The 25,076-nt window shown below is 40.2% G+C and overlaps 1 protein-coding gene across 1 annotated transcript in view; it reads left to right on the top strand.

Annotated features, from left to right (window-relative positions):
- The window catches only part of NKAIN2 (sodium/potassium transporting ATPase interacting 2), a 540,340-nt gene that overhangs the window by 501,421 nt on the left and 13,843 nt on the right, over positions 1 to 25,076 (top strand). The window contains exon 5 of the mRNA XM_051615572.1: positions 13,685 to 13,745. Coding sequence (XP_051471532.1) covers positions 13,685 to 13,745 — 61 coding nt within the window. The remainder of the gene's footprint in view (positions 1 to 13,684; positions 13,746 to 25,076) is intronic.

Genomic DNA, 25,076 nt, shown 5'->3' with positions numbered 1-25,076 from the left:
CATAAGACATCAAGATTGAGTAAATCAATATAGGAATGATGAAAAAAAAAAAAAATCCATCATCAGGACCTTCATATCTGGTACAAAAATGTAATGACCTAAAAAGAAGTCTAAGAGGAATTTGGAAGGATGCCTCCAAAAGAGCCCAGAGGAGTGTCAGGATGACTCAGTTTCAAATCAGACCAGTGGGGACTCATTGTCCAGATACTGTGTGGAAGTTGCATGAGGGCTTGACTAAATTATCAGAATGAGGAACAAAAGGATCTCAAAGCAGAATTTTGTGCTAGATGCCACCCTTCAGGTAAAGTAGGTATCTTCACGAATCATTCAATTAAGATCTCTTTGAATACCAGCAGGGCTTCAAATCTATTTGCTGTCCAGTAGTTTAATATCTTCCTTCTTGGCTAGACTGATGGATGCTGAAGACCAGAGTGAAATCCAGAGGAAAGCACCTGCTAATCAGGCACACACTAAGCATAAAGTCTTAACACTTTTTCATGCAATCATGCTTTTGGTGCCAATTTTTCTGACTTTTCATGAGAAATTTGCAAGCACCTGGGCTTTCTGGGCATATAAACAGTCACCTGCCTTTGCAAATTTGCTGCTTTCATTGCAGAGGAACAGTGGGCATCTGAACATGTGAACAAAGGACTGTGAATGCTGCGAAAGAAAGATTTCCACTCTCATATGCCCAGAATTATCTCAGACCTAAGCACACACTTATTTCCTCCTTCCTGGTGCCCTGGTTTCCACAGAAATAAAAAAACTTGTCTCAGCCAGGTCTCCAAGTGAAGGGACCAAGACCATCAGATTTCAGCAGCTTAGCCAAGTTCTTAATTTAGACACAACCTGTAGCACTTTTGAAAATGAGGGTTTTCTGACCTAACAAATTTTGCATTTGAAGTTTGTTGGCATTTTCAACTTTAATTTTAACCTCTTTCTTCATTATTATTAATTTATCTGATCTGCTTCAGTTCTGTGGGAAACAGAGACCTGCTTTTTGGACCTGTGTCTCCTCCGTTTTTTAGACATGCAAGGAAAGGGTCTATTTTATTTACATAGCACATTTCTATGTCAAACCTTGCAAATTATACCTTTTATCTCTAATAAATCCTGCTGCCACTCCAGCCTCTGTTCACTAAATGTTTGGATGCTCTTTCATTTGTCTTGGTATAAAATGTTGAGGTTTTTCAGTCTGTTTTCTTTTTCTCCTTTTTTCTATAACTCAAAATGTATTCTGCAATGTCTCTGGCCTTGCATACCTAATGTTTTGCACCATGTACATTTCCATGCTCATGCTGCAGACTTATTTTACTGGAGATTGATGATTTCTTGCCCCCTAATGCCGTGTTATAGATTTTCCAAGAGCCATGTATCTTCCTGAGCATTTGAATGGTAGTGTTAGTGTTCTACTGCACAAAACATGAATGAAAAAACAAACAAATCTGTGAGTTCATGAAAGTGTAGCTCATCCGTAACAAGCTGCCCAAACAGATATGATGTTTAGAGAAGATAAAGTTTTGTCAAAAGTTCTTAATTCTCACTTTCAAAACTCATTTACACACTTCTCTACCTGAAGGTCATCAATAAGCTCCTAAGTCCTTTGTTCAATTTAAAAATTGGTCTTCTCTGCCAGGTTTACTTTATACAAAATACTTACCCACTCTGCACAGTTTGTTTCCTCTTTTATAGGTCTAAGTGTGGAAGAACTTGCTAAACTTCCTGTCTAAATCACAGAGCAGAATTTCGTAAAATGGATCACTAAGTGATCCGTAACAGTAGGACATACATATTTTTGCTACAATTATTATCTCTGTCACCTTGTCACTGTGGAAGGCAGAAGTCCAAAATAGCTGGTAAGGGCTGTTTGCTAGCTCAACGTGAAGTTTTTCCACAGAGTGACGTCAAGTGTTTGTCAGATTCTGTCTTAACTCCCCCAACAGAGAGTTATTTATATGTTTACCTGGCAATGCCAAGGTATTTAAGACTGATATTATTATGTTATATTTCAGATAAATAAGGTAAGGTTTGGGTTGGGGATTTTTTACTGTTATTTGTTAACTTCACAGATTATGCAGAAAGGCATCACCCATGGTGCTCCAGATGTGACATTCAAAACAGCACAAGGAAAGATGAGGAAGGAGAGAGTAACCATTTGGTGAAGGCACCTAATTTTGTCTCTTCTGCAAAGCAGGATGGTTTCAGAAATAAATATCTTAGTTCGATAATGTTGTAATTCCCTAGCTGTTGACCTGATAGTTACCCCAAATAATTAACTTCACCTCCTAACCCATGAGTTTTGATGAAGCACAGTGTCTTCACACTCTGCCAAATTACCTACATAAAGATAGGGCCAAACTTTAGTGTCTCTTGTGTGTCAGTAGATGATTTAAGGTGCCCGTGATTAAAGTAGATGTAACAGACAGTTGTTAGACAGTATGGGCATATCTCCTAATTCCTAGTATGCTCTTATGCATGTTAGATTATATACTTCACCATTAGGACACCCGTGAAAAATGAAGGGCAGGTCAGCATGCCTGTGTGCACCTGAGCACCTGGTTTCTTTTTCCATCTGTGCTGGAAGCTCTTCCTTCCCTTCTGATAACACACTTTGTGTGTTTAATTTTCCTCCAAGCAGTTCTCCAGTGCATTATACTGCAATTACTGGTTTTCATCTGCTTTTGGAACATTCTCCTGAAGCTTGCTAGTAGGTACAACTTTGTTTGCTGGCTAAATCATAGACAACATTCTAGGCAAAGGCTCTTGAATTCAAAACATGATTAGAACTGACCCACAATAAGAGATCTTTTCTTCCTTCTTCTGAGAGGTCTAAATAAATCACTATGCATGTGTTCCCTAAAACTCTTACCTCTTTCATTAATTTTTAAATATATCAGTAGAATTTTGCCTACTTAAAATGAACAGATAAGAAACCAGGGAATAAAAAAATATCTTTAAATATGACATGTTTTGGCTTTACATAATGTTTAGTGTTGTTATGCAGCTGCACAGCTCAGCTGTCTTCAAAGATGGCTGTGCAATTTGGACCTCATTGCACAGTATCGTATTACATCCTCTCATGTCTGGCCAATTAAATTATCCTCCCTTTCCTTTCTCCTGCCAAGGCAATAGAACCAGATGAAACAAGGTCATGCTTCTCATTTTTGGCACTGAACTGGTGATGTAGGAGAACCAAACATCTAAGAATCATTTCTTCTCTGACCCTCAGTAGGATATTACGTTGTTCTCCTTTGTTCAAAGACTTTGTGCATCTGTTCAAGTCAATAACACCAAATCTCTATCTACCAAAGATTCTCTGTCAGAGCTGAGACCAAGAATTAAAAAATAAATAAATAAAAGACATTACAAACTGTTTGAATACAGAAATTAAATATAAACACAATTTAAAACATTAATGCATTGCTGTTATTGCTGTTATTCTTTGCAGTGTACTCTAATATAATAAAATAATAACAGGATAGAATACATCGCTGTAGCACTTTTCATGCTTGCCATCCAAAATCTTAAACCAAAGTCATAATGATGACTAGAATCTTACAGTGCCCCAGTGAAACAGGGACTCTTATCTCCATTGTGCAGATTTTGTAAGGAAAAAGAAAAAAAGAAAGAAAAAAACCAAATTTGATTGCACTGTATTGAAGCTTGTGTTAGGGAGCACTGTGGCTCTGCATCAGCAAAGTGGCTGCTTCTGGGGCCAAGAAGAAAAGCAGAGCATTTTCAGGGATGAAGAAGGAAAACAGCTTCAATACCAGCATGGTGGCTACTGTGTGTGCTGCTGCCAAAGAAGAAGGAAACTGGCAGTGGCCTTTTCTCTTATGTCATGCAGTCCATTGCCCATGTGGAGGCTGGATGGAGATTGTGCTTCCCTGCTGGTTCAGAAGCTTCCCCTCACCTCTCCTGCAGTGGCCAAGGTGTCCCAGTCTGCCACTGGATGGGTTGCCCTGAGCGACCTGTGCCTGGAACAGATGACAGAGCTACAGCCTTCACCACACGTGGCTTAAAAAACCCACAGCTTCACATTTTTCAGGAAGACTAACATGTCAAAGTATTGCTGTCACTTGTGCTATTCCTACCAGAACAGCTTCTAAATCAGCATGTTAAATAGCCAGTTACTGAGATCTAGGGAAGAGGTGTGTGCTGGCTGCTGAGAGCCACACAGAGCTTCAAGCTGATGATCTCTGCTTTAGAAGATAATGAGAGACATGCCTGTTTCAGATGAGATATTTAGTTTCAAATGGGCATCTGATGTCTGTGGATGGCAGAGGTCTAATTTAGACTTCCTTGATCGCTGTGGCTGGCACACTCCCAGGTAGTGCATTATATTAACAAGGTTCATAAACTGTCAGATATAACTCATCCACTTAACTCTCTGCAATGAGGCACAGGCTCTGAGGACACGGCCTTTCCGAGAATGTTCTGTCTTTATAATTCGTCATTCCCCCCAAATGCCTCATGAGATGTGATGTTACTGGAAGCAACAGCTTAAGTTTTTTTGGTCACACATAGTGCAGAATTTATTAATGCATCTTCTGCCACCCCAGACAGTGTCTGAGACCTTTGCCTTCAAGCTGTTCCCATTTGGGCCAAGGAGATCCCTATTTTTTGTGCTGAATAAACAAGGAAGTGACCCCTGCCCTTCAGCAAAAGGACTGTAAAGAGAAAGGTGCCTTTGGCCTTGGAATTCAAACTGTCTTTCTTGGAGGCTCTAGAAGGTAATCTCTCTTTGTACCAGCCTAGGCTGCATGGTGTGATATTCCTTTAAACTCTCCAGTGGTTCTCCTTTTGCAGGAAAGGTTTCACAGAGCACTTTGGCATTTGCTTTTTGAAGACTGCTTAGCTGATTTTGCTGAATGAAAAAGGAGGCACTGAAACACATCTTTTATTATAGTTTACAATGGTGGAAAAAGCCTGCAGTAGGCTAATGCAGAGAGGAAAAATAGCATTGAAATATGAGCTGAGTTCAGTTACTTTAAACATTAGATGCCACAGGAAGAGGTTTTATTGACCTTGAAACCCCCCTGACACCTGATGCTGTTACACAGTGCATCCAGAGCAAAATGTTTGTGCTAAGCAATGCATTTGCTAGATGTATGGATCCTAGGGAGATGTAATGATGTGGAGCACCCCATGCAGACTGCTTTGTGCTATTACTGAGATACTTCTCTTTCCTTCCTCCAGAGCATGAGGCTTGAGGGAGCTATTTGCTTAAGATACCTTCATTCTTTCTCATCTTCCTTACATGCACTGCCAGAGAGAGATGCTGTCCTGTCAGATATCCCACCTTCCCATCTTGTGCACAGGCACAGACAGCCATAGAGCACAGGCAAATATTCCTCCCAACCTTCCTGGCAGCTCTGTCAAAGAGCTCTGTTTGTTGCTCTGCTGTTAGTACACAATTTCCACTGGGCTTGTGCATGACTATTGCCATATTTTAATAATCAATCAGTGTTCTATCTCTTCAGGTCCTATTCACCTAGATCACATCCTCTAGAGCTTTTCCTATGAATACCTTATTTGGTTTTCTTTTTTAAGTTAAAGTAAAGAACTTGACTGTTGTGGTTGCTGAAGTGCTGCTTCAGCTGAGCTGTGCACTTTGCATTCCATACATCCATCTGCCTTGTCAACACTGCTGTCGCCAGCCGTCGTGAGAGCACTTTGATCAGAGCATTATTAGGCTGTTACACCATGACTGCTGCCATGAAGCCAGAGTAGTGCCAAAGCTGTCATGTACCATGAAGCTTTCTGACCCTGTGACTGCCATCAAAGCCTTCGAATAAACAGTAATTCATCAAAGGGAAAATAAATAGCATCACAGGGAAAGAGTCAGTTGTTGCTGGAAAGTCTCTCTCACCTCTGATGAAATGTTCTGGCTCTTGCCATTTATGTGACAGCATTGCTCTAACTTAATCTAATATGTAATGATGGAGAAGAGCAAATTACCTGTGCTTCCCTTGTGAACTTTACAGAATTTTCATGGTTGACCACAATACTGAGAAGCTGGCAGACGCAACAACATATCACTCCCTTTCTCATCCTCTACTCACTATCCTCTGAGTGCTTCTGTTTCCCCCATCTGAGGGCCTGGTGTTCACACTCACATCATTGAGGTTCACTTGCCATATGGGTGCCTCAACATGGAAGGATGGGTTTTCACTGAACAGAAGCACTCATATGTGTTTGTTTACCAGGAATTCAGAGTTCTCTTGTACCATCAAAATATTTTCCCCTATACAATCTGCACAAACTTCAAACATGCATTTTTTTTCCCTACTGCCCCTCGGAAGAGTGAGTAGCATTCTTAATCAGCTGTTTCATCTAATGCAGTTCAATTTAAAATGCTAGGCATTCATTTGGTGAGCTGTGAGCAGTCTGTGGCTTTGTTAGATTTGCAGCATAAAGAACCAATTTTTCTTATCCTAATCCTATGGCTGTCTACAAAAGGTGACACACAGACACAATGATAAGAAAAGCTACTGCTGCCAAAGGCAGTCAGATACCAAAGCCAGACAATTAAACCATTCCAAAGCATTCCCAGAAGAAAAGAAAGGGGAAAAGCTCCACAGTTTTTTTCACGTAAGTTTTCTTGCTGTAAAACTTTCAGACCAATGCCCACATCCTGACACATATACATTTGTGCTTTAATAATCCATTCCTATTATTAACAGAATGACCAGTATGTTACATATTTTATAGCCTTATCTATTTTTTTTGTTTCAAATTCATTCTTTGTTTTGTTGTTTTGCTGTTGGTGACTGAATAGTGGCAGCTGTCCTTGTTTTAAAAATAAATGGGATGATTTTTCCCAATCTGCACAGCTCTAATGGCTAAATCCCTTTGATGTGAATAGCAGTCACTGCACACTGTTGACCCCTGTACAATCAGAACTCTAACAGTGACAAGTTGGGTTTCAGAGCTATGCCATGAGAGGAAACAGAGAAATATACTTTTCCATTTTCAGGACTTCCCATAGCCTCAGTTTGGATGGAACTAACAAAAATATGTAAACAAATATACCCTTTAACCCACATCAAGTGAGAATATGTAAAGAGGAGACAATTCTACAAAAGCAGAAAATTGAAAATTAAAAGTTCTCAGAGCTTTTTTGCAGCACCAATGCCTTCAGTCTGCACTTGAGCTGCAGCCAGTACCTGCTGAATGCACCTGGTGGAGAATTTCCCTCCCTGGCTTCCCAATCCTATAATTGCTCTAAGCTGTGATCTGGGGACCAACACAGATCAGCCTGCTGTGACCTCCTCTCTGCCCCTTGAGACATACCTGTTTCAGTCTCCTGAGGGTATCCAGCAGAGTCCCAGCTGATGCATTTAGCCTGTGGGAGCAGGAACGTAAAGTTCAGCTCTGAGCCTGGATCTACACAATGCTCTGCAGTTTGGTTAACACAGTGGTCGGCAACAAGAAATCTCTAGTTCCATCTTGCACAACCCGGTAGCCCCTGTATTTTGGGTTGTATTTGATGTCTGAAGCAGGAAAAAGATTATCCTACACATTAGATGCGAGATGAAATCATGAGAAAGCAGCAAATCTCACGTGGTCACACTGAAATACATAGGAAGAGGGAAGATTTGTAGAAAGTTTTAATTCAGATCTGCAGAAAAGTCTAGCAAGACTTTCAGGAAATTTGGGTCAAACTGAGTGTCTGTAATACAGCTTCAAAACAGGTAAGTATCTCTTGCTTGCTACTGGTGTTAAAGTTTTGCCCAGCTCTTATCTAACAAACCACAGTGCTGTGATTTTCAGTGCCCTTGTGGTCTCTTCAATTCACCAGGTGAAAAAGCTTGCCGGGGAAAACGCTGAGAGAGCAGATGCCCTGAAGAAGGCAGAACCACTCTCAAGTACCCAGCAGCATTTCAAACGAAGCATTCTAGCTGGCCTTCACCATCAGCTTCAAATGCTTATTCAAAAGTAAATCTCCAGAAAATGTAATAGTCCACTGAGAAATAAAGACTGACTTTATGCTAAGCACCTTCTAGGCAGCTGATATTAAAAAAGATTATGATGTTCTCATTGAAATAAATGCAATTTTTATCACATTTCTATTTTCCAATGTGTCTAGATTTATCTGTGTTTATAATTCATGTTTTTACTGTGCCTGGTGAAAGGAAAAATCAAAAACTTCTGAGGCAGCTTTCAGCTTAAGAAAGAAAAAGAATTTGACAATCACATAGGCTAAGAAACTATGTTTTGATTTTAAATTTCACGACTGGCCTCTAAATATTATTATGAACATGGAAGTTTAACACTGTCTTTCTTTAATAATTATTTGATTGTTCACAATAAAGTTACTTGGCCACAGTAATGAGTTCTTCTTTCCAGAAAGCACATAGATAGTTAATTCTGTAGAATGACTTCAAGGCCACACTGCCTACATTCCCCATCAGAAATCTGGCCTGAAATCAATAGTTTTCCAATGTTCCTTTTATGATGAAATACACTGAAACTTGGAGGAATTACAGAGTTTTCATCATGTTAAATGCAAGCACAAATAAAAGTGTACCTCAACAGAGTAGTTTCCATGGAACATAGCTTAAGTATTATATAAAACTCTAGCATTGATGTCCACTCACCAATGTGGTACTGCTGCAGGCAGCGAAATCATTCTTGAAAAGGTTTTTGCAGAGGGCAGCTTTAGAACCCCCATGACACTGACTTAATTTTACAGATATTGAGAGAAACATCTCTGTCTCACCTTTTCTGCTAAATAATGAGTATGATTTTTCTGAGAATCAGTACACTGGAAGCTTTCTAGATAGTAATTCTCTAGTTCTTCAGTTGCTCATAATGTGTATATATATACCTCCAGCCTTCAAAAATGGATTTTAAAGAAACACTGTTCCTTAAATGCATTAGCATTCTGAAGGCTTTATTTGTGCACTAAGCCTAACAAAGATGATTAAATTGGACATGAGTAGAGATATAACATCACAACTTTGCAATAAAAATTTCCCAGGGCCAAAAGTAACTTACATGTAAATCTGCATTATTATTGCTTGAACTAGCTCATTTTTTTCTCAGGTCTTGAAACCACAGTGTTTGTAGAATCCTGCAAAAATTTTAAAATTAAAAGTAGATACACAATCTTCAGCTGTTTCAGAAGATACTGGGACAACTTTTTACAGAAAAACACAATGGGCTTGTGTTTTTAAAGTCTAAAGTCCATTTCTTCTGACATACAAAATAAAAAGTTATAGAATAAAACACACTGATTCAATGAAGCCAAGACCATGTACTGTTTCCATAACCCTTAACTCATTCATCTTCATCTTGAGCCTTCTTCTCATCACCTTAACCCACTCAGATCTCACCCACTTTTACTATTTGTTTCTTCCTTGCTGTCATTCTTTTGTTTCAGGTGTCCAGCTTAATAAAGATAACTCCTCATAATTATCTATATAGATATTGCTTTAAAAGAGAAAGGTGGGGGCCTTGACCAGGATTGATGGGTTTTTATATAACAGCTTTTTTCCCAAATCTAGTGCTATTTGCAGTGTATGAAAACATTCATCTCCATAAAAGAAGGGAGAAAAAGTAGCAAGACAGGATTTTGATCAATACCAATTCTGATTAAGTTTGATCACAGCACTTGACATTTTGAGCAAGTCTAGAAGTTCACTCACAGAAAACTCAGGATTTGCTAAGGGTCTCTATCAGTGTAACAGCACACTGTTGACTTGGGTAGGGAATATTCTGTCAATGTTTTTGTTTGCCTTATAGGGCTATAATAAGGCATTAAGATGCATTAACTTAATTCCATAAGTAATCTCATTGCCAAACCTTCAGTAATTCTGCTATATTGCTGGTTTATTTTAGGTCTTTGCTCAACCTCATTTTTTTTCTTGGCAGAAGAAATGTGTTTATGAAGATGTTTTTAGATGAAAAAAAAAAAATTTAAAGTGTTTGAAGTCATTGTAAATAAAAATGGTCATCAGATGCCATCTAAATAACTGCCAGGGCCGTGGTGCAGGAATGGGCAATGTGTCACTTTTAGAAGAGCAACTTTAATTCATACTCTGGTATAGGCACATCAGGGAAAGTTGGAAAGGGCAGATTTTTTCAAGCTTCAGAAAATGACGTTCATAAAAACATGCAGGCAATAATCACTACACGTATAAATAAGCCAGAGTGTCGTTAATTGGTCCTTCTCCTCTAGAGACCTATACTACAGCATTAAAATGTGAATAGGACAGATGTAGACACCTAATCTGGATGGATGTGGGATCCAGATCCCATCTTCTCTTCATTGCACCTGTTTTGGGTTTTTTTAATTTTTTTTTTTTTTTTATTGCTACATGGTTTGTGAAAGAAAGCTCAGTTAATGAAAATGTATGAAGGGGGTGAGGATATGAAAAGGAACATGGGTTTTCAATATAGCTTCTCTAGTTTTAAACCAATTTTCTAAGACAGTCAAACTCTTTCTCTTCTTTATCTCTGAGGATTCCTTCCCTTCCTAAAACAAAAAACTTCCTGAGATACTGAATAAGGAGAACTCTGCTCTGTGTGTTTAAGTTGCATACTGCACTCAGCACTGCTCTGTTTCAGGGCTTCCCAGAAAAATACGAAGTGATGTGACTAACCTCTATAATTTGGGTTTGTATTTTTTTCTCTCATTTTCTCCAGGGGGGAGGAGTGTGTTCAGTGGAGAGCTTTGTTTAGAATTTATTTTGTTCTCTATGTAGGTACATGGGAGTGTGCTTTTCTTATAGAAAAAAAAGGTCAAAGAAAAGCAGCTTGCACTATAACAAAGGTGGTAGGTTTTTTTTTAAAGCCCTTCTTCCATGTGGAAATTCAGTAACAATTTTAGCTGACTCATCCCCAAGAAATCTCTGCTACACACATAGATGAGCTGTACCCTTCCTACAGGAAACATGAGTCCACCGAGGAAGAAGCATGTTCCTGGTCTCCAGCCCAGGGGTCTCTATAGTCACCATGGGCTCAGGCCACTTAGTGTCCTCAAAACAAAAACTACCACTTTCTGTTCTAAATATCAGCTCTCAGCGAATGCCCCCTATGGCTGATGCAATTAAAAGATAAATCTTGAATGGCTGTCACTGGATCAGAACTAATAAATTCCTTGGTTAAAAAAGAGGAAGACTAATAGACTCATAAACTCATGTGATGTTAAAATTAAACCAAAATTTTTATGGGTACCAAGCAAAGGGTTAGATAAATGTGGGAGAAGAAAAGGTTTATTTTATGAACTCTGATAATCTCATGGGAAACAAACTTCCATTTGTATTTAAAACAGAACAACTTCCAGCTTTAAGACACACTTTTAATCAGCAGGCTCATCTGATAAAATGTTACAGGATTTACTTTTATATCAAAGAAGTTCCCTAGACATTTAAGGGATGTAACTGAATACAATTAAAAGATCAGCTGTAGTATAGTTTGTGAAACTGCTGTGCTTTGTGAGAGAAGCTTAGTTAATAGTATGGGAACTGGTGGTGTTTTCGCAGATAGTAAATTATTGAACTGTACTGCAAGAAAAACTTTGCCAGCACTGTGTCCTACTAGAGATGCAACTATTCAGCTATCTTGGATCTGATGGTCTGTAAAAAGAGAACAGATAAACTATTAGAGTCAGGGTTCATATCCAAGAATGGAACCATTTATGAACAACCTTTATGGGCCTAATTTGTTGCTGAATTAAAGCTCATGTAATGTCATTGAAGTCAATGGGGTTATACAGGGCATAAGTCAGTGGAGCAAATTAGCCCTTTGTCTTGAAGCCAAGAAACCAAAGAGTGATCCAATAAAACAGAGATGAAATGCTGATATTAGCTGAATGCCACTGTTCTTGGTACAGGACATTCTTTGTGTCCAGCAGTGAACATTTCATCTTTCCCAGGTGTAAAATCTTCCTAGCACCACTATGAGGTAGATATATAGTAGACAGCAAAATCAGTGATTTAGTAATGCAGCTCCTGAGCTCCCAACAGGAACTTAAGCTGTTAGCAGACAACATCTATGCTGGCTGCTGCATGGCCTCCAAATCAAGTCTTGATCTTATCAGAAATGTCTCTGGGCTGGCCTTTTCCTTTTCCCACTAGCCATGCCTCATCCATACAGATGTTAGAAGATGCCATTCATTTGTTGGTATGGAGAGCTATCTGCATAGAAAACTGACAGAAATACTAGGAAGATCTGTGCAGTAAATTAGGCACAGTCACTGCCTCATGTACGAAGCCAGTAGGAAACAGCATGGATTTGTTTGTTTTTAATGGATACAGGTAATATTAAGGGCTCTAAGAACCCAGAACCCTGCAGTGATTGTAGGTGTGCCTTGAATTAGTTAAAAAAATCTATCTGCACTAACAGACATTCGTAACATTACATGGTCTTCTCTCTGATTTCCCCCTTTTAACCACCTGACCCACTGATTACTTTGTCTGAAATGAAGATCATCATCTCCCTCATCACCTGGAGATTAAGAGTTTTGCACTATGCACAGACAGCTCTGTTCTGGCTGGAGCCTTTAGGCAATTTCATTATCCACATAAGGAACTAGTTCCCAAAGTCTACAGTTGGGTTTATAGCTCATAAAAAGATCTCTGTGAGGTGACCTGTACAGAATAACACTTTTTGACAGCATGGCTCATTTTTCACTATGAAGAGATCAAACAACCTGAATTCTTTTGACTTCCTGCCATGCAAACTTCAGTGATGAGCTAAAGGATGAAAAAGGGTCGGATGGCAATCAGTAAAGTCTCCAGACTTACATGTAAGGGAAGGTTTGTAAAGCACACAATACATGGCACATGCTGCTGCTCCAGTATTTGTTCTGTTCCTTCTGGTGTCATTTCTCAGTCTTGACAGAACTTGGTGGAGGGACTAGCAAAAGGCTCATGTGATGCTTGTCCCATGGCATGTGAGATATTTCCCATGTATTCCGTTGTTTTTTTTTTTTCAGGTGATAGTGTAAGATATGCAATCTGCCATGGTACTGAAGAACCAATCCAGATATTCATTTTCTTTAAATCCTGTTGCTTTTGTTCACAATTCATTTCTGGGCATACGCTGAGAAGAAAGCAAAAACAAGATACAAATTTGACAGCTGCAGCATGAAGTGCCCATATAAACACATTCAGACCCATCCAAAGCGCTGGTTGTATCTTGAGGCTTGGGGGCTATTGCAGATGCAGGAACAAATCCCACTAATCCACAGCCCTAATTTTAAGTGATAAAATATCATTTTAAGTCCAGTTTAGAAGTGCACTGGATTCATCCTCAGTCTTCCTGGCAAGGTTCTGCTAAAAAAACTGAGTTCTGCTAGCAGGTCAGGTTTTGTTGGATAAAAAAATCTAATTTTGACTGAAATATTTACATTTTCAGTGGCTAAAGGTCCTTCTATCCAACCACTCATTTGATTTTTCAGTTTTTGATAACTAAAAAGAAGCCAATTCAATAATGGAATATTTCTGATCAATTTTTGCAAGTCTTATTGAAGTCTTGTTTTTCAAGAATGATGCAAATAGAACTACTATTTCCAAATAAAATTACCAGACTGTTGTGAGGAATTATCATTACCTCATCAAAGAGTGTCCAGTGAATGTTGTTATATCTCTTTCTGTTGTTGCTTTTTCTAAAACCAGCTCTAATTTTTCTATTGTATTTGCTTTACATCTAATGCTATTACATTTTGTTTCAGCTGGCGGGCTTCATCTATGCCTGTTATGTTGTGAAATGTATTACTGAAGAAGAGGACAGCTGTAAGTACTAAAGCTTTATTACATACAAAATGGACTCTTTTTTTTTTTTTTTTAAATCAAAATCACCCATCCACTGTGCTGGCTCTTGCTGACTTCAATCTAAATGCCTTATACTGTAGCCAGAATGTGCTTTCTGTCCATCCTTCTTGATCTAATATTTGCAAATGCCCTAAAGACAAAAGACTCGTGAAATGCAACTTTAAAAATACATTTTCCTTTCTTCTGAAAATATCATTGCAATATTTTCTCCTCGCACCTTAGCTTGCAACATAAAATTAAAAAAGCAAAAATCCCAACTGGCAAATACAAGCCTTTTCTTTTTCCAGATTGTTTAAACTATCTTCACAGTAATTGGTTACTGAAGGTATAGCTCTTCTGTTGCTCTCCTGTAAAAGCACTTCTGGAAGAAAAAAAAAAATAAAAATAGCTTTAGATCATTGCAGGACCTTCATTTATGAGAGGTGAAACTGGAGCTCCTTTTTGTTCCTGCAGCTCCCAGGGTACAATTACAAGGAGTAAAGGATTTCCTATAGATATTTGTTTGTGTTTCTTCTGCTTATTTATATCAATAGAAGCCTGTTGAGCAGAATTTGCTCTTACTACATGCTATGGAGTCAAGCCATTTCATTTTTTCTCTAACCTTGATATTTTTAGAAAGGGCCACTGCAGCATTACAGTATATCTTGGGATTCATAATAAAGCACTTTAGAAACAAGTATCAGAACTGCAGGTAACTTTGATAAAATATACATGGATCCTAGAGAGAGCTCCACAACAGAAAGCTAAAGGGTTTTTATTTGATTGAGAGTGCTGCTAGGGCTGGAGGGTGCTCCTTTGTGTGCTCTCCTGCATGGGAAATAGCTGCAAACCTATAATCTATTGGCAATATAGTGTCACTGTGAGCCATCAAGGGAAGATTTAGTGCCAAAATCAAGCCAGACTTCAGACGTCTTTCTGGCTATGCTTGTTTCAGTTGTCTTTGTGTTTCTGTCAAGGCAAAGAAGGCATAAGAGTAAAAAGACTCTGAGACAGGTGTGTGGAGCAGGTGTATGTAACAAATAAGTCCTGTCTTTTTAGGGAAGGGCCTAGTAATATGTGCTTTCTCCTACTCTCCCATTAAGTGCATTCACTCTCCACAGAGCAGGAAGAGAGTGATTCCTTGCCCCAAAATGAAATCCTGTTTAATATCATTCTATACTTCTTCTGAGGGCATACATCTTTTTTTTGCTCTTCTGCAATGCTTTAGGGCATGATATAAGTAAGAGGCAGGGAAGGAACTTGTGACTTGGCTCAGAAAACAAGTGCAGAAGTAAGAGCACATTTGAGAGATTTCTCCTGTGGTCTGTAAAACATCATTCCTGGCAGCAGAGCACTGCAGCCAATATGGTATTATTTTCTGCTCACTGCAGCACGAGTTTCCTATTGTTCAGAGCCACAGCTTGTCATGCTTCCTTGAGCCTTTTCTTGCCATCATCTTGCCTATTTTGAGGCTTTTATTACTTTGTTAGTATACTCCAGCCAGGATCCTCTTCCAGCCAAAGAGCCATCTTACTCATCTGTGAGCATCTGCCTAAGGTACCGGAGTTAACGCCCCACCCAGAACAACGGAGCCAGCACCAGCTCAGGCCCAGCAGCTTCATCTCTGCTGAGATCTGGAAGCATGGCTTGAAAAAAAAAAAAAAAAAAAAAAAAAAAAGAGAGAGAGAGGAGAAGGAAACTTCTGTTACTGACTTGTCCCAACACTGTCATAATGTTCAGATCAGATTTGACCCCTCAAGGTATCATAAAATTAAAGCAGCTCTCATTTCTCCTGAGAGGCTGCATTTAGCAGAGAGTAAGAATGATTCTAGTTCTCTCTCTGCTTAGGCATTCACCATGATACCTCTGACTGCTCACTGTGACAGTCAGGGGCTACAGTCCATACAGATGCTCCCTGCTCAGGTTTCATTTTGGATTATTTTATTTCCATTTAGATATGCTTTCTTGCCTTTTCCCTCCCTTTTAGCAACACATCCATTGCACTCCTCTGAGAAGTATGGATCCCTTATGGAATGCTCCAGAGGAAGATACTTACTTTTTCATTATCTTCACAGATGGGGTCATCTCATGCAGATGACTGAGTGTGAAGGAGGAAAGATTTCAGGAAAAGTGGAATATGTCCCAGAGCCACTGCTAGGTCTTTCTGCATGTGCCAGTCTTTGATCTTGAGGTTGGTCTAGATCTGCTAGCTATGCTTCTCTCCCCATAGTCTTTTCCACTTTCAGTTCCTCACTGCATGCTGCTATGGGAGCAATCTCTTTTGGCACAATGGGATGAAGACACTCCTCCCAACTACAGTGTACTCCCTTCTCCAGACTTGCTGGACTTCTAGCATATCAGAAAAAAAACCTTACTCTGCTGCCCACTAACCCTTGCCTAGCATCCCTACCCAAGTAATGGGTGAGGCTGGGTTTCTGCTTGCATGCAATTTGGCAGCTGGTCATTCCTCTGTGTGCTGAAAAGGTGTCAGCTTTAAAAGGTCCCCTGGTAAAACCAGTCACCACAAATTAACTCTCCCACACCACTGCCCTATTTTTCCATCTTGTGAAGTGGTCTGTGAAGAACAGCAGAGGGACACTGCTGACTTCTTACCTACCTCTATATTCACTGACATTGCAGCAGAAATTTAGATCTCTGGTTTTCAGGACCACTCATGCCTGTAAAAATGGGATGCCTCACAACCAATCACAGAGGACCTCAAGAATAACCACACTGGGTCACAGCTATTGGGCATTTAGCCGTAAGTCCTGTCTGATGAGACAAAGTCAGTAGAAAAAGCCTTTCTGATGAGACAGAGCCAACAGAAAAAACCTTTTGCTTCTCACAATATATGTGGTGAATACCCATACACTCAATTCCATTTATTTCACTTGCTAGCAGGGTGTGGATGCAACAGCAGCCCAGAAGAGGAGCAAAAGAGCCTGGCAGGAGTGTGCAGCAAGGCAGGAAACTAGAGAAAAGGTCATGCAAGAAACCGACGTGGGTATATTCCAGATTTTAACCAGAGAAACACATTGGCACTGCTCCAAAGCAGAGAAGGTGCCTCATCTTCTGTTGGCAGACAGCCTCAACTGTAGAAACACAATCAAGTTGCTCTTAAACTGCTTCAGCTGAATTAGCTTTGCTCTCAGAGTAATTGGAACAAGCTGAAAGAATTACTATTTCTCCATTCTTTACGCAGATTTTATTAAGAGAGCAAATGAGCGAGGGTAGAATTAAGCAAACATTTCACTAAGATTAACCTGTTCTAACTTCACTAAAGGATTAATAATGGAACAATACAGTGATCAAATCAGACTCATAATTATGGCTGAATCAGCAAGTCTAGAGGTTTTAATTTCTCAAACACCAAATAAATCCAGCCGCAGGCCCCCTAAATCAAAGCACAGGTCTACACTGCCTTTCATGAGAACAGTGCGATTTGGGTTAGTCTTGCACCAAGGATTAAAGAGGAAGCTGCCTTCCCTCCTGGTACAGTCCCAAGCAGCACTCTAATGCTGATTGTACCAAGAGCCAAACTGCACCACCCATCTGCAAGGCTCAGACAAGGGTGGCTTCTCTTGTCAGTGGTTTGTCGCTCCCAGATGTCCCTCCTGCATTCTCTTCCCTGTGGCTGCAGAAGAAGGAAAAACTCTAAGGCTTTGAGCACCTCAGGTCTCCATCTGGGAAAGACGAGGCAGGACAGGTGCCCGGCTGGGCTGCTGCAGACTCAACACTCTCTTTTGCTGTTGCCACTGGTACGCCTAAACCACTGTCATTCTTCCCTCATTATCATTATTAGCTGCAGCAATTAAAAATAAACCATGAAAATGTCAGCAACAATCATTACTTGGAGGCATTCAATGGTTGTAAACTTATTGGAGCTCCTCATTTGTTTTCCAAAATCGTATTAGGGCTGCATTTTTCAAAGACTGCACATTATTTTTAATAACATCAAAATGTTCATTTAATGTGTATTTTCTCACTAACAATTTGGCTCTCTGCTATAAGCTGTTGCTGACTTAATAAAAGAAAATTAAATGCAGTTTTGAAAATGTTAAAAATATACAGGTGTTTTGTGGAAAACCCTGGAATCTAAGCAAAAAAGCAGCATCCTCCTGGGGCTTTTTGTCTGTAAGAAATGAAAAAAAGAAACCTGGGTTATGGAGGTGGGAATTCTGCACTTGCCTTGCAGGTTCTGTTGAGAGAAAGGGGATTGGTTTGTTCTTAGAGACACAGTTTGGCTGGGAAGGAATCCCAGCCCAGAGAGAATCACCAATTCAGCCTGTGTCTCACAGGGAAATCCTAATCCGGAAGGCTCCTTTGCAGACCCAGACAGGGTGAAGAAAGAGCATTTACCTACCATAATACAATACCAAGTCAACGGGAGAGTAAATATGGCCTATCTGACTGTGCCCTGAGTACCATGAGGTACAACCTTTGCACTATCTCACTCTAGCACACACACTATCTTCTTTCATCCTGACACTGTTTCCAGGTAAACTGCAAAGGAAAATAAATTGAAACTGTGTTAAATAGTTTTTTGCTGCATATTCCCTTGAGCCCAGCTTCTAGGCATGTTTCACACAGAAGTAAACTCTAGATAACCCTTTAAAATTATTTTACACACCCTAAAAGCTCAAATCAAGACTGTAGTTGAATTACTGAAAACGTTCAGGAAGACAATATCCCAGACAGGGGATATCTACTGGTGAGCAAAACAACGCAGCAATTATGTGCTAATAAACTCAGTGCCAAACAAGAATTCACTCTGGGATTTTCGGCCTGACTTGGGAAGTCAGATTGTCTTTTAACAAAGGTTTTCTTTTAAAAGACGATATTATATTCATTAGTTGTGAGAGGTGTGAAATTTTAACAAATATTTAGGATAGGTAGAAAAGTCTTTTATTTTTTTAGCTCAGTTACAGGCTGCTTTCTACCTCTGGGTGCATTATTCAACCTCTATATACTTCTGTTTCCCATATTTAGAATGGGAAATAATGACTGGGACAAACTCACAGATGTGTTGCTTTGTAACTGAGCTTCTGAGATGAAAGGCACTATTGAAGTGCAGAATATGCTCAAGTATCACTTTATATCTGTGCCAAATGCTTTTCACAATCTGTTTTGCAAGACACTACAGAAAAATAATACCTCAGCTTCCTTCCCTGTCAAACGGTGACACCTTCTTAAAAATCTCTAAAACAAAGACAAAGTGGTAGCAAATGATATTCATATCCCATACCTAGAGCCCTGTGTAATTAGGCCTGCAGTTTAAACTAGCAGTCATCAGTCAATGGAGGCAGGGATGGAACTCCAAAAAGCAACTTGCCCTATCTGTGGTAGACACCTCTCTCACAACAGGGGTGAATCACTGGTCTTACTGGTTGGTACTGGTTTGTACTAAGGACAGCTTAGGCAGACTGCAGAGGGAACACAGGATCAAACAAGTGTATGAACAAATACCAACCAATGTTTACAACACAGTTGCTCTCCAGCTGTTGAACAGGTCATTCTTGAATGAGAATTCAATGAACAGGCTACAAAAGCTGAAGCTACTTGCTTGAAGTTCTTGCTCAGCTGGACTCTCCAATTTACAGCCTGCAGCTGAATTAGAAGCTTTTTCCATTTAGTGTGATGACTGCTACATTACTAAGTAAAGCAAAGGGAAGGAAGTGGGATGTCTTCAGCTGTCAGGATGATGATGCAAGCATGGAGAAGGAGAAGCCTTTGAAATTCCATGCTTGTCACCCTAAAGAGTGCTGTCTTGGAGAGCCACGGTGCCACCAGGAGCCTTTAGGAAATTCCCTGAGATGCCTGTACAGCATCAACCTTTTGCATGTACCAATATCTGGTTCCTGTGTCATTATTTCCAGTCATGTACTGTCTTGGAGGGGACCTTTCACAGAGCAGAAGGCTGATGCTGAACATCTCATTCTCACTGGTGCAGAGCACAGGCACTTTGCATCCCACAAGGTGTGCTCACTGGTTAGAAACCACAGACTGAAAATGTTTGTGCTGCCGAGTGTGAGGCTGTAGCACCAGGGGAGTTTGGGGGGGTGGTGGGGGAAAGCCTATGGCAGGAAGACAAGACAACTGAAACCAGCTGCATTTGAGATGCAAATGGACCTGAGCAGTCCAAGGTGTCACAGGGCTTGGCAGAAGTTACACAGCCTGGTCTTTGATCATTTGGCACTGCACTGCAGAGAGAGCAACAAACTTAAAGCCCAGAGGAGGTGCAGTTTGTTTAAATAATAGCAAGTAATTAGTCTGAAGACAAAATCAGTGATGGCATTTTATAATTACAATTAATTTAAAGGTTAATTTCCTTTGGTGCTAAAATCTTATTTAAAACATTTACCAGGAAAGGAAATTAGGATGTTACTATCTAGATGCACATAACCCTTTGGGGAATCCATGCCTATTATCACTACAAAATTAGGTTAGACTCAAAATGGGAATTTCAATTCATTTTAGTGTATAATGAATGGTGGTCAGGGCCTTGAGTCAGGTGAGTTGCTTAGGGTAGACTGTAGGATTTGCATGTTCTTTGTTTGTGGGATTAATTGCAAATGTTTCCAACAAAAGGGCTGGGTTTATACATGAACATGCTTGACATGAAAAGAAAATTGGTTATGGATTGCTGCCTTTGTAACTAATGAAGTTGATGTTCAAGGAATCCATAGGAGACAGGGCTGTGGTATGAGGCAAATATATAAATAAAATCACATGGGGAAAATGGTGGTGGCGCTGGCTCCATCTATGATAATTTCTCTTCTCCCTCACTGTCTTTGCTGCCACTCCCCTTGCATCCATCACTGCCTCTTGTGGGGATTGTCAACCTCAAGTCTAAAAAATGTCTAAATAAAAAGATGTAAAGCTTGAAGGAAGTAACGTTTCCATTCCAGCAGCTCATCACAACAGGATACTGCTTAATAAAATCAATGCCTCCTAACAGCCAGGGGGATATACTTACACTGCATCATTTTTTTTAACTATTCACTACCTGTGATTTATCTTTTCAAGAAAGACAAGTTGCAGAAGAATTGGAAAAGATCTGCACATGTGAAAAGGGAATGAAGTGTTAACATATCTTTTATGAAGAAAGATACATTTCATACCAAAACATTTTGAAAATATTACTAGTCTTGTCATTAATTAATTGTTTGAAGAGAGAAACACAAACAAGTCCAGATCATGAAACAACGTCCCACATGTTTGTGTTAAACTGGTAGCAGAAATGAGGCAGTAACTAGTGACAGTTCTGACAAAAGCCACAGATTATTTGAAGAGATGCTCAGGTTGTTGCTGCAGCTGAATAGGAAGTGGTCTTCTGACCATGGAGATGTTTTGGCACTTAAAAATAAACAAAACTCATATTTGAAATCAGGAAAAATTAGCATAATCTGGGATGCTCCACAAGATGAAAATTTCATTGAAAATGGTTTCAGGCAGACTGTCATGTTTTGTTTTGATGCCGGTGAAAGACTTCATTTTGATGTGAGTCAGTCATTGCTACTCCATGCTTAATGTGGACAGCAGGCTCTGGGAGCAGGTCCTCCAAATCTGTGCCCAGAGAGCATCTCCTTCACCCTGGTGGATGGGGGAAAGGGCAGCTTGGCCTTGATGGAGGAGACAGCTTGGTCCCACCGAGGACAGGCAAAGGAGCAGCCCAAAGTGGCTGTGAGGGGCTGCCTGTCGCCTTCCCCAGTTTTCCAGCCTCTGAGAGTGGCTGGCTGCCTCCTCAGTGTTCAGCCAAAACAAGTGGGTGTGACAGAGTGGGTCCTGGCCAGCCTAGCTCCTTCTGGACTGAAGGGCAGCAACATGTCAGAGGGGAGCAGTGATGTACTGCTCCAGGTGGACTTGCCTTATTAACCATTTCCAGTGGCCCTGAAAAGGACACCTGCCCACAGCTTCTTAGTGTCTTCCTTGCTGAGTCAGTCAATGTGAGCTCCTCTCTGGTTCCTACATGCCTGGGTCATAGCTTTGTACTAAATTATTTCTATCAGCATGCCTACTGTTAAAATTTTCCTTATTACTTTTCCTTTTAAATATCTAGATAGGTTTTAATTAGCATTGGATTGTTAACTTTCATAGATTTGGGCCTTAATTCTCCACTTTGTTGCACCTACTAATGACTCTTATTCTAATTTATTAGTGTGGTGGTCACACTTGAAAGCCACTGCCTCCAGGCATTTTCTTTTTCCTCCTTTTTTCTTTTTCCTCTCTTTATTGCTTGCCCCTAGCAATGATCTGGCTAAGAATAATTTTTCCTAACAATTTATTTGATAACTTCTGTGATAACTCAGTCTACTCCACATTTTCTGTAATTCTTAGGATGATTTGTCAGTCAAAAACTATATCAGAGCTATATTTTTTTTTGCTAAATACTCAAGTATGAAAATTTGAAAGCAAATGTCTATTATCCATCAGTGCCCAGGTCTGTTAAGTTTAGAAAAATAATGCATTCTTCAGACTATTAATATTCCCATAGCTGAGTGGAGGTCTTTTACAGACTGTTTACTGAGCACTGGACAAGCCCCACTACAAGCTTGGAAAAGCCTTGCATGGCTCAAGTGCCAGCCTACCTGACTGCAACCCTATTTCCAGGTCTATAAGATTGGGAGGTGGCTTGCTGCATTTATCAGATATAAAAGGCAACACTGACCATATCAGACCAGTATTTCTCATTGCTGCAGGTATGCTCCAGCCATTTCCTCCTGGCTCCTGGCTCTCGTTCTTACCTACCCCATCCCTGGTTCCTTTTTCTGCCTGCAGATGTCAAAGCCTTGCTCATGTCTCTAAGCCCTTGTTTGGTTACTCCTGGCTGATTTCACCCTGACACCTTTCTACTTAGCCATGACTCTGGATGCTGGATCCTTGACACAGTTCCTGTTGCTGGGCAGCCTTGCCTTGCCGAGGCTTTGTTCCAGAGCATAGTTTCCCTTGCCCCATGCTCTGAGACTCTGACTCTGGCCAGACCCCTTCTCCAGCTGGGAGTCTGAGATTCATTTTAGCTTCTCTAATTTCTGGACCCTCAGGATCATCCTGGTGTTTTCTGCTGGGTATGACCATGAGCTGGACTCATCTTTAATGCAATATCTGCATTCCTGCTCAGCCCTAATAATAGGGAGCATCAGGCCAAGAACCTTGTCAGTACCTCTGTAGAAGTGGTGTCACCAGGTGGTGCTTATCAGATTTCACAAACTTATATACCTCCCCAATCCTACGTCTTATCTCAGGACAACTGATCAAAGAATTAGGCAGGTGATCAGCAGCAACAGAAACAGAATAAGATGCTGCAAGCCCTTATCCGACAAGAAACATGACAAGAGGAGAAAAACCTGGAGGAAAAGCTCCTGTGAAGAAAAAAACCCATACAGTCTAATTTTTATTTTAATAAGAGTAAACAGCATGAAAATAGTGGCAGTGGCTGAGAATCTGAGCTGAGAATGTCCACTGAAATTTGGGTAGAAGTTTCCCTTTGCTCCTCCTGTGGACATAGCAGGGCTCAGAAATGCCATGAGGTTACGGTTTTAAAATCTGAGGTTTTAGTTTCACCTTACAAATGAGTGAGCTAAGAGCACTCACAGGCACCTACTGGCTGTTTGACAGAAGCGTAGCTCATTGCACCACAAGAACCAAACCAAGTGCCCAAGTCCTTCTGCTGTTTCTGAACCCCTTGTGCTGGCAGGAAGGGCACAGGCTCACCAATTGGCAGATCTCCTCCTTCCCCTGCTTTGCCAGGGCTTGGCTCTATCCCATTTTGCAAACCTACATCACTGTGCATTCTGCACAAAGACCAATAACATTTGATTATCGTTGTAAACAAATTTTATTGAGGCTGTATTCAAGCAAACCTCCTCCTGTGTGCTATGTTATGGGGCAACTACCCGGCCATGATCACAGCATAAACATGCAGCAGCACTTAAGTGTTTGGAATTGTCTTCACCAAACAGCAAGGCAGGTAGCAGGATATTGGCAAAGATGCAGGAGCAAGCGTGTCCCCATATGTTCTTTTATATTTTTTCCCATATATCATTTCCAAAGTTATTAAAAGCAAGTTTAATTTTACTCCCCTACATTTTTTTCTGATTGTGTTCAGTTTTGAGTTACAAGCATTTGTGCACAGCTCACTCTTGCCTCACATACTTACTTCAGCCCCACCACTTCAGTCCATCCAGTGATGTTATTAGCTGTAGTGTGTTTGCCATCTCTCCTCTCTCCTATCTACGTGTGCAGTAGAGTGCCTTGCTGTGGTAGTGAATTTCATCCCTGCACCCCCGAGGCCTCAAGCCAGGACGTCAAGTCTTTGGCCTTCAGAGACAACATACATGAGTTTAAGATCTCAGAAGTCAAATGTAGCACATGTGCACCACATTTTCTTTCTCTGCTATGCCATGTGGGAAATACGTTCAGTCATGACACGCACGTGCAAGAAACATCCCTGTGCACACGCACATGAGCTTTCCTGGACATTAGCCCTTTTAAAATTATAACATTTTTTCATGGGTAATTGTATATTTTGAATATTATTTTAGTGTTTTAGGTTCATTAATATATTTAAGGACTACCATGATGCCAAACACTGTACTAACATGAGCCCAACCCTGTTTCTTGAAGTTTGCGCTCTATGTATCAGACAAAAGGTAACTGGTGGGTACAGGCAGGAAGTGAGCCCAAAGAAACTATGAACACATATTATTCACTGTGGTAGACAGGAATGTAAGGGCATTGGCAACCTAAATTTTGCTAATGGAGCAAAGAAGAGTTCTAGGGAAAATCATTACAGAATTGTTTGTGAAGACATTCTGAGAAAGAGAGAAAGTGCTTGGAAATTTTGCAAGTATATATCTATTTTGCAAGATCAAGCTGGCAGAATGGGTGCCAGTTTAAGCTTTCAGAACTGGAAGGAGGAGAGACTGATGTGGAATCTCTACAAAATATTTTAAATATAAAAATATTTAGCTTCTACTTGATGTAATATGAAGATCAAATCAGGAGCAGGATGCAGAGAGGAGTAACCTTGCCAAAAAGATTAAGTCTTACAGCTTTTGTCTCAACTACACACTTGGTGAGTTAAAAAAAAAAAAAGGAACAACTGTGGTGTTTGACATTGAGAGCCCTAGCTAAATGCTATAGCTGTGTCAACAGACAGAATAGTATTCCTCTTCAATATGCAAAAATAATCTTTGTAAATTAAATCGTGCACAGCCCAAACCATAGTTGTCATCTAAATTATATCTTCAAGTGACAGGCAGACCTGAGGATGTAAGTGCCATAATTCCCTATGAGAGGTAGCAGAGAAGGTAA

Source organism: Apus apus, chromosome 3 (genome assembly GCF_020740795.1).
Source record: "Apus apus isolate bApuApu2 chromosome 3, bApuApu2.pri.cur, whole genome shotgun sequence".
In the NCBI taxonomy this organism is placed as follows: domain Eukaryota; kingdom Metazoa; phylum Chordata; class Aves; order Apodiformes; family Apodidae; genus Apus; species Apus apus.
Note: the sequence above shows the minus strand (reverse complement) of the source record. Positions and strands in the feature narration are given on the sequence as shown.